At 36.5% G+C, this 10,975-nt stretch overlaps 1 protein-coding gene across 1 annotated transcript in view; it reads left to right on the top strand.

Annotated features, from left to right (window-relative positions):
* Positions 1-604: 604 nt before the first annotated feature.
* Positions 605-10,975, top strand: part of LOC121990871 — a 24,385-nt gene continuing 14,014 nt past the window's right edge. Inside the window, exon 1 of the mRNA XM_042544927.1 lies at positions 605-814. Within this exon, the coding sequence (XP_042400861.1) occupies positions 605-814 (210 nt within the window). The remainder of the gene's footprint in view (positions 815-10,975) is intronic.

Here is a 10,975-nt window from a genome sequence, read left to right as displayed (position 1 = left end):
ATTGATGCACAGATATAAGCATACTTGAGTCCAGGCTGTACCCTATGCATCTCACTCCATTCTATGTTTTTCAAACACACACAAGGTTAATCTTAGGTGTTTGTGAGATGCTTTGGCTGAATTCTAGGGGAGCATGATTTCTAAGGTAGAGCCTAGGCTAAATCCATATTTTGAAAATCTAGTAAAGTTGAAATTTTAAAACCAATATTTTCCTAGAATTTAAAAGACAAGAAAAGAAAAATGTAGGAAACTGATTAAAAGATCAAAGCTATTCTACCCAACACAGTCCTATTTTGTAGATGGTAAGCAGCTAAAACTCATAAACATAAGTAAAAGTCAACCATAATACTAGTACAATCAACGAAGACAAATAGACGTCTGCCCAGGATACATCAAGTGATAGTCTCAGAAGGCAGGATCATCAAGAGCGGGATCATCAGCTGGAGGGTCATCAACTGGAGGTGGTGCAAGAGGCTGCTCGGGTGCCGGCTGAGGCTATCCCTGGCGCCGTATCTCACCTCGGAGAGACACGAACCCTGCAGCTATCTCGGATCGGAGAGATCGGAGGAAGTGATGGCTGTCTAGCACAGCTCGTCGCGTCTGAATGGGCTGGATCTCGAGCCGAGTAAGTCTGTCCTTGACGGAAGGAGGAGCTGAAGTCGAAGGCCCGACTGATGTGGAGGGTCCGACAGAGGAGGAAGGATCTGCGAAAAACTCCTCTGCCAGGAAGTCAGGCCACTCCTCACCCTCACCTGGTACGTTCGCAGCCTCTGGCGCACTAGGAGCAATGACTGGTGGTGGCCAGCCCTTCCAGGCCAGAATCTCCTCGGCAGTGACCTCTACACCTGCTAATCTAAGACTACGCTGACCTAACTCATCATATATAGTAAGTGGTATGAGAGTCCCTCTGGTAGTGTCTATCCTAGAGGAGGAGAAAATCTGGGTTAGGATATGGCAGTAGGGCATATGGATCACTCCAGTCGTGACTGTACTGGATGCCTGAATGATGTTATGAAACATATGTAGTGCAATGTCTATATCGAGGCGCTGGCTAAGAGCGTACAAAAAGAATGAGTGGGATGATCGCATCTTCGAGACGTCTCGAGATGTGATGGGTAGTATGCATGCTGTCAGGACTCTGTACATAACATAGTCCTGAACTCGAAGAAGAGTTGACCTGAACTCAGTCAGGCCAAAGGGTCTCTCCTCCCCAAAGAAATGCATGTAGATGTCATCTAAGGTAATGTGGGAATAGGGAGCACCGAAAGGTAGCTCCCTACTCGGGTAACAAAAAAATGTACACTCAGACTCCCTAAGCTTTAAGCTAGTGCGAAGCAGGGAGGGAGTAAACTGAATGTCAGTGCCACCAACTCTGGTGGAATAGGTGCTATCATCAACCTTTTCAAGGTTGTGATAGAACTGGGCACACAAGTCTTGATTTACTGTAGTGGTACAGTCAACCAGTTTACTTAGATGATAGTAGTCTATCATCTGGATAGCGGGTAGACAAAATTGGGATAAAAATTCCCTACCAATATATCTAGGTTTAATGGATTCAAAAGTAAACCTAGCAAAATCTCTCCTATGTTGCTTCGAGGGGAATCTAGGGTCCGTGGAAGGGGCCCTAGCCGGTGTAGGATCCACAATGCGACGCTTCCTATTTTTGACAATATATATATAAAAAAACATAGTGACTACAAATAAGGACAATAGGAAGGTGAAAAATATACCTAGGAGGCATTGTAGCGGGATGGAGGTGTTAGAAGGGATTGAAGGCGCCTTAAGAAAGAAATCGCACGAAAAGTGAAGAGGAAAAACGCTGCGAGACAGAACGAACAGAGAAGCTTTTGTTCGTTTCTGATATTTCGTGTTGGAGGTGCCTTATGAGGTGCTTAAGGCGCCTCCAAGGGGAAGTTAGAGGCGCCTCAGAGATCATCCGAGGCACCTTTGGTTAAGGCGGCGGGAAAATTCCCGCCGTGAATAAGGGCGCCTCCCTCTTGTGGGAGGTGCCTCCGCTGGGGGCCTACGTGTCCCCTGCGTTTATATTTTATTTTATTTTATTTTATTAATTTTAGTTTTTTTTAAAAAATAATTTCCATTTGATTGATTTTGAAAGATAATTTTAATTAGTTTTAAGTTAATTAATTTGAAATTTTAAGTTAATTAATTTGAAAAAAAATTTAAATTAATTAATTTTTTGAAAAAATAATTTTAAGTTAATTAAGTATTGAAAAATAGTTTTAAGTTAATTAAGTTTTGAAAAAATAATTTTAAGTTAATTAAGTTTTTTAAAAAAATAATTTTAAGTTAATTAAGTTTTAAAAAAAATAATTTTAAGTTAATTAAGTTTTGACAAAATAAGTTAATTAAGTTTTGAAAAAATAATTTTAAGTTAATTAAGTTTTGAATTTTTTTTTAAGTTAATTAAGTTTTGAAAAATAATTTAAGTTAATTAAGTTTAAAAATAATTTAAGTTAATTAAGAATTTTAACATCGAATTTCAAATTTTAATTCTGATTTTGAATTTAAGTTTAAATTAATTTTTGTTACAAATTTAATTTTGGATTAATTACAAATTTAATTTTGGATTAATTTTAATTATGAATTTAATTTTGGATTAATTTTAATTAGGAATTTAATTTTGGATTAATTTTTTATTTCTTAGTCATCTCACCCGATCTAAATTTTCAATCAGGTAATCCTACAATATATGCGAGATGAATTAAGTTCAATTTTAGGGTTTTAGTTTAACTTTATGTTAGATTCAGGTTTAGCTTTGGGTTCAACAAGTAGGTGTTCTTTGGATAAACTTCTGGGCTATGGTGAGTCACAAGGACATCATTAAAGTAACCATGCCTTCGAGGTTTTCCAAATAGTCTTACCCATTGAACTTAATACAAAACCTTAGTCTAACTGGTTAGGATCCATAAAGGGTAGCTTCGGTCAGTTCCACTTAGCCAAATGTACCAGGTCGAAGCCATATCTTCCTAGACATGCGATGACTAAGTTTTCCCAACGTACTATCATCTAATACTTCACCAGTACCGTGGGTCAAGTTAAACCTAGCCCTTTTTATTCTAACCCTATTTACCCTGCCAGGTAGGTAAAGTTTGGTTACCCTGTCGGGTAGATTAAGTTGGAGGTGCCAGCTATTCTGGATCCTCCTTCTATTTTGATTTAAGTTGAATTTTACTTTTAATTTTAAGTTAATTTCGAATTAAATTTTTGAATTTTGAGTTTTTAATTTAATTTAATTAAATTTTAAATTTTAATTTCGAATTTTTAATTTAATTTCAAATTGAATTTTGAATTTTGAATTTTGAATTATGTTCGTTTTTATTAATATCGTCTTTCTTTTTGCTCTCCCTGGATCATAGCCTCGATATGGTTTATCGAGGTAGTGTATTTGATCCTTCGGGATCCAATATTGACCAAGTCCAACTTGATTAATCAATTTGGACTTGGAGACCCATGCTTGGACTATTTTTCTATTTGCTCTTTGTACAAGAGATAAATAAGATTTATATTTTTTCTTTGGTTTAAATCCTAGACCAGTTCTATTGTAAACGGCTCTTTGTGTCCCAAGAATTAGGTCAAGATTCTTGGAACCTAAAGAAAACCATTCTAGTGTTTTCTCCAGATCCTTGACTTGAATTTTCAGGCTGGAATTCTCTTCTACAAGTTGTTGGACTTGGGTTGAGTTTCCAGTCTGAACTAGTTCAGTCAAAGATTCGGAGTTAGTCACTTCTTTAAGGACTTCTACTTACTTTAGAAGTGACTTGACTCTAAGGTTTGATTTAGCTAACTTTCGTAACAGATAATTAACTAAATTATTGAGTCGAGAGATACTTACGAAGGGATCGGGCCATTCGGAAACAGATACAGATCCGTGGCTTTGTTCGGACTCGGCCTCCGACTCGCTCTCACTCTCGGACAGGTTGATTTGGTCCCGGGCCATCAGCGCAAGTAAAATCGTCTGATCGAGTTCGTCGTCGTCCTCTTCTGAGGAAGATTCATCCCATGTCGTCTTCAGGGCCTTCTTCCTTCTCTGCTTCTTGGCTTCCTTTTGGTTGGGGCAGTTGGCCTTGATGTGCCCCTTCTGGTTGCATCCGTAGCAGATCACCTCAAATTTTACCTTAGAATTCGGTTGGGCCTCCTTGGATTGGATTGCCTTCTTTAGGTCCCTCTTGTTGAAGCCTTTCTTCTTCTTGTAGAGTCTTTTCACAAGGTTCATGAGTTCAATGGTTAGTATTGTCTTCTTCTTCTGAGTCAGTTTTTGCTTCCGGCTCCTGTTCGGTTCTTCGACGTGATCTTGATTCGCGAGCTCCACCAGAACCTGGAAGCAAAGCAATTCCTTTCTCGGAAGACTGTGTATTAGTCTGCTCATGAAGTTCGAATTCTGAAAATAGCTCGTCTAATCTAATTGAAGATAAATCTTTGGAGACTTTGTAGGCATCTACCATTGATGCCCAAATGTACTTGTAACACCCACGAACTTCTTAGGCTAAGTATGTGAAGATTTTCTCTTAAGAATAAAAGAAGATAAGATGGGAAAAAATATATATATATATATATATATATATGTATATAAAAAAGAATTGATCAAGGATTGAACCTTGAACCTTCTTAAGCTAAGGATTATGGAATTACCACTAGACCATCATGAGTTATTGTTAAATAGAGAATGGATATTATAGATAAAGATAAAACCATGATTAAGAGAAGGAAGCAAGAAAATATCAAGTAGCTTTTTCCTCCTTCTCTTGATTAAGAAGAAAACAAGAAAAAGACAAATTGTCTTCTTCTTCATTTTCGTGGATGACAAGAGAGAAGGAGAGGAGAGGAAGTAGGGGGATGAATGAAGACATTTCTTCATCATTAAGAGAATAAAAGATGAGTTAAGAAGAGGGGAAAGCAAAGCCTCTTTTTGCTTCTTACTTCCACCTAGCATAAGAGGGAAAATCAAGAAGGGACTTCATTTTTTCTTCCCTTCCCTCACCTTGCCGTGACCTAGAGCATCCTCTCTTCTTTCCCGAAAATCCAACTAAGGTTTTCTACCTAAGGAAACCAAACCACAAGAATGAACCCTCAAGATCTACCTCTCACAAGCAAGAGAAGCACAAAAGAGCACTAGGAGGAGAAACTCTCTTCTTTCTCTTCACAAAGGGTACCTTCTCTTAGGAAAAGACCAAGCAAGAGGATGTGAGTATCCCCTCACCTGTGGTACAAGTGGTTATATGATTTTTGTTCGAGTTTATATGAAATTATAACCTAGAGTTTCCTTTAGAAATTTCGGTTAGGATACTTGTAAGGTTCATGGAAGCTTAAAAACCAAAACCAATATGTTTAAGTTTTTCCTCATGATATGTTATGAATATGACCTTGATGTTTCATGCTTGTATAAGGCTTGGAGTTAGGTGATACTCTACCTTAGGGTCCGGCCATGAAGAGGCCTAAAACCTAGGGAAGCTCAATTTAAAAACTAACATGCCTATGATCACTTCTATGATGCTATATGAATATTTTCCTTGATGTTTTTTACTTGTATGTTGTTTAGAACTAGTAGGACCCTACCTTAAGGGTTCGGCCATGAAGGGATTTAATACCCTAAGGAGGCTCAACCTCAAATCTAGCTTGCGTATGTTTTACCTTATGAAAAGATATGGAAAGTAACATAAAGCCCTTGAGATTCATGTTGCTTAGGGTTAGGTTTTCATATGATAACCTTTCGACCAACCTAAAATGTAAGGCTTAGGCAAGCCTAAATTCAACCCTAACATGTTTACGTTCCTCCCCATGATATGCCATGAAATTCATAAGGTACTCACATGCTTGTAATTTCTAGAAGAGGTATCAAGTATGAAGTTTTTCCATAATATGTTATGAATGTACTATTGATGTTTTATACTTGTATGTTGCTTAGAACTAGTAGTATCATACCTTAAGGTTTCGGCCATTAAGGGATTTAATACCTTAAGGAAGCTCAACCTCAAATCTAGCTTGCTTATGTTTCACCCTATGAAAAGATATGAAGATAACATAATGCACTTGAGATTTCATGTCGCTTAGGGTTATGTTTACACATGTTGAACATTCGGCCACCATGAAAAGTAGGGCTTAGGCAAGCCTAAATTCAACCCTAACATGTTTATGTTTTTCTCTATGATATGCTATGAAATTTATAGGGTACTCATATGCTTAGAATCTATGCTTTTGTAGCTTTCGGTCACTTACACTTGGTGAACTTAGGGAGCTTGAACTTTAACCTAATATGCTCATGTGAATGACTATGATAAATACATGGAAATTGATTAAGATTCACATATTTACATGCAATTGTAACCAAGTTTTGGACCATGTATGTTTCGGCCAAGATGGATTTAAAAACCTAGGAAGCATAGAACCTAAATCAAATATGCTTATGATGTTCCTTATGTTAAATGTTATAGAAATGAATGTGGGTTCATATGCTTGTATGATTTCATGAAACCTAAATGAACCTATGCATGTTTCGGCCACCCTTAGTGGGTTGAGAATTTAGACTAAGTTATGACTCAATATGTACTTCCCTTGCCATGATATGAATTAGGAGAAGTTAACTTGTGATCCATGCATGATTATGTTTCTTTTCCTTCCATGATATATTATGTTACTCGTTTACATATGCTTATGAACCATGCATGAGAATGATACCTAAAATGGCTATGTGCCCAAATATGATGGCTATGTGCCCAAATATGGTGGCTATGTGCCCAAAGACAAGTATGATGGCTATGTGCCCAAGTATGCATGGCTATGTGCCCATTTATGCATACCTTATAAATGACATGAAGGACATGAACATGATATGCTATGAATGACATGAACTTGATATGCTATGAATGACATGAATGAGATATGCTATGAATGACATGAATATGTTATGAAAAGATAGAGATATGATATGACATGTATTTTACTTTGAATGGCTTGTACCAAAAGGGTGGGCTCCTTATGCGCCCCTAGGTCGAATTACGGGCCTAGTAAAGGGTGGGCTCCTTACGTGCCCCTAGGCCGAGCTACGGGCCTAGTTTCCTAGTAGGTTCAAGACTAGCTACCTTGGGTCTATTTAGGATGCGCGCATTATATATGTATGTGGTACTAAGCTGGGCCCCTTCATGTTGAGATTATTTTCAAGTACTATATGATATTGTTTTAAGACATCTCACCCATGACATAAACCATGTTTTAAAAGGCATATTGCACATGACATTACCCATGTTTTAAAGGACATCTTGCAATCCATGCTTACGAAATGATGTGAAAGGATGCTTACTGTTATGCTATGATATGATGTCTTGATGTTATGAAAGAAATGTCATGATGTTTTCACTTATGCTATGATGTACACTTATGTTATAATATGATCTATACCATGATATGATGATTTCCCATGTTATGATATGACCTATGCCATGTTATGATGATTACTTATGTTATGACATGATTTATGCTATGATATGATGTTACTTATACCATGTTATGATGATTACTTATGTTATGACATGATTTATGCTATGATATGATGTTACTTATACCATGATATGATGATATTGAATGATATATTGGTTTTGTGAGTAGGAAAGGATCTCACTAAGCCTTGAGTGCTTACAGATACTTTTCCTTGTACCACAGATAAAGGTAAAGGATGGATAAACTAGAGGAGCAGGAGGAAGGGGCAAGAGATGTGTGATGGTGACTTGGCTAAAGGAATAAAATAACCTGCTTAAGTGAACTTATGAATAAAATGTTATGTTATGTTGATGTCTTTCATGATTTCGTATGCATGTGTTAGAAATGAATACTATGACTATTTAAGTTGAACCATGTTATTTCATACTCATATGTTTAGTATGTTACTCTATGCTTAGAAACATAGATATGCTTCCGCTGTATGTATGTATGTATGAATGTTTAAGTTTACTAAGTCTAAGGGTAAGTGAGTAACCCCGCCCTCACTAGGCAGGAGTGTAGTAAAGGGGCGGCCGTTACAGTACTCCTAGGGAAAGCGTTGAGTGCATACCTTATGATGTCCCTATTCTCGACCTTTTGACCGATTGCGTGGAGGGAGTTGAGGCTGTCTTGTATACGTGCATGGAGTTGACAGGCCTGTTAGGATGTATACTAAAAGCCTAGCTTTAGGTATAAACATTTATCTAGAAATAAAAATCACATTGGTCAAATGTCTACATTTATGATAAATGTAGTTGTTCAATTAATTTATATTGTAGATAACATGGTGTGTGGTGTTACACACAGAGGATCATGTTATCAGTACCTTATAAATTATAAACAGTAGCTCACGATCAAAATGGAAAGAAACAAACCATTGGAAGGTCGTAGTGTAATTAGGTATTAGTTTATCTTAACTATATAATTACACTAGTACACTTAGAGTGTATTGAGTAGGACCATTAGATGTCGTTTCTTTTATACTAACTTTATAAAGGAACAAAGACCTCAGTTATTATGGAAGTGTGTGCTCTTAATCCTAATATAATAACAAGCACATATATTTGATATTTATTTCTTTAATTTATCAATGGGTGAGATTTAGTTCGATAAATCAATAAGCCCGATAAGTTGGGAAATGATATCACTTATAGTGTGTGTTGTTGATTATAGAAGGAAACTGTGTCCTAGTAATCTAGGTTGAGAATGTCCCCAAGAGGAGCTCATAAGGATTGTCATGTTAAACCCTGCAGGTGGACTTAGTCCGACATGACGATAAGGTTGAGTGATACTACTCTTGGACTAAGATATTAATTAAATAAGTTGTCAGTAACTCACTTAATTAGTGGATATTCGACATCTTAAACACAGGGAGACTAACACACTCATAATAAGAAGGAGCCCAAAATGTAATTTGGTATTTGTACGGTAGTTCAATAATAGTTCTCTAGTGGAATGAATTATTATTGATAAAATTAAGTTGTATGTTCGGGGCGAACACGGGATGCTTAATTTTATCGGGAGACCAAAACCAATTCCTCCTCTCGGTCCCTATCGTAGCCTCTTGTATATAGAGATTTATATCCACCACATACCCACCTTCTTACCCATCCAATGGGGCCGGCCAAGCTAGCTTGGAACCCAAGCTAGGGCCGGCCAAGACCAAATGGATGAGCCAGTTGGTGGCCGACCAAAGCTTGGGTCCCAAGCTTAGGTGGCCGACCACTAAAATATTAAAAAAGATTTTTATTAAAATTATTTCTTATGTGGATATCATTGAGAGTTTAAAAATTAAAAATTTCCTTTTATAACTTTCTACAAAAGATTAAGAGAAGAGATTAATCTCTTTCCTTATTTGTAGATTAAAAGGATGGTTTTAATTTTTGTCAAAAACTTTTCTTATTTGTAAATCATCTACATGTTTAAAAGAGAGTTTAAAATTTGAAATCTTTCCTTATTTGTTGATTAAAAGGTGGATTTTAAATTTTAAGAAAACTTTCCTTTTTAACCATGTTCATGATTTAAAAGAGAGTTTAAAAATTAAATATTCTCTTTTATAAGTTTCTACAAGATATTAAGAAAAGATTTGATACCTTTCCTTATTTGTAAATTAAAAGAGATTTTAATTTTAAGAGATAACTTTCTTTTTATCCACATGTTTAAAAGAAAGATTTTAATTTATAAAATTTCCTTTTTAACCAATCATGAAGGGATGAAAATTATTGGAGAAATTTTTTAAATTTCTGGAGACAAATTAGGAAGTTTTAATTAATTAAAACTCTCCTTGTTTGTAGCTTTAATATGGCCGGCCATTATAATTGATGAGAAGAAAATTGTTTTTAATTAAATAAATTTTCCTTTTCAATGGCAAAAGAATTAAGGAAGTTTTTATTAAATTTTCCTTATTTGCCAAGACCAAGGATTATAAAAGAGGGGGTAGAGGAGGCTTCATGGCTAACGACTCTATTTTATTTTCTCCCTCTTTTTTCTTCCTTGGTGTGGCCGGCCCTTCTCCTTTTCTCTCTTCCTCTTGTGTGGCCGAAATCCTTTATCTCTTGGAGCTTGGAGGAGGTGGCTGGATCTAGCTTGAGGAAGAAGGAGAGAAAGCTTGCATCCCTTGGAGCTTGGTTGGTGAAAAAAGTTCTTCATCCTTTAGAAGATATGCTTGGCCGAAACTTGAAGGAAGGTAGAAGAAGGTGCCTTGGTGGTTCTCATCTCGGAAGATCATTGCCCACACAATGTCCGAGGTTAGAAGAGGAATACGGTAGAAGATCAAGAGGTCATTAAAAGTTCACAAAGAAAGGTATAACTAGTAATTATTTTCCGCATCATACTAGTTTTATTTCTTTGTAAAAATACCAAACACAAGAGGCATGTGATTCTAGGTTTCGAATTAGTTTTCGATGTTGTGTTCTTTTGTTTTCTTTTTGAACTTGTTCTTCGATTGTTCTTTTTGGTTAACCCAGAGTTATTTAAGGAAATTAAATATTAGCCTTCCTTAAAAGGCTTTGTCTAGGCGGTGGTGGTTGCTCCCATATCCAAGAAGGTCATGTGCCTCGCCATGCAGTCCTGGAAGCCAATTTTGGAAATTAATATTTAATGGAATTAATAACCTAGGTGATTTGGATCAAACGTGTTAAGTTCCGCAGGAGATCCAAGTCTAAACCTAAAAGAACAAATAAGTTAAACTTAGGATCAAACGTGTAAAGTTCCGCAGGCAATCCAAGTTTAATTTAAAAGAACACATGGTAGCTAGGAAAAGGTTCAGACCTTTGTACAAAATTTTTGTACAGTGGAACCGTTAGGCTTTCCGAATAGCAACCAACAATTGGTATCAGAGCTAGGGTTTTGCTACTGTGTATTTGGTATTAGTTTAATTATGCTCATGTCATACATAATTTAGGCAGGATAATAGTAGGATGTGCTAACTTTGTGGATGCAGGATCCAACTATTATGACTTATAGATATTGTGTGTGTGATTGG

Source organism: Zingiber officinale, chromosome 6B, assembly GCF_018446385.1.
Source record: "Zingiber officinale cultivar Zhangliang chromosome 6B, Zo_v1.1, whole genome shotgun sequence".
Lineage (NCBI taxonomy): Eukaryota > Viridiplantae > Streptophyta > Magnoliopsida > Zingiberales > Zingiberaceae > Zingiber > Zingiber officinale.
This window is presented reverse-complemented; position numbering and strand designations above follow the sequence as displayed.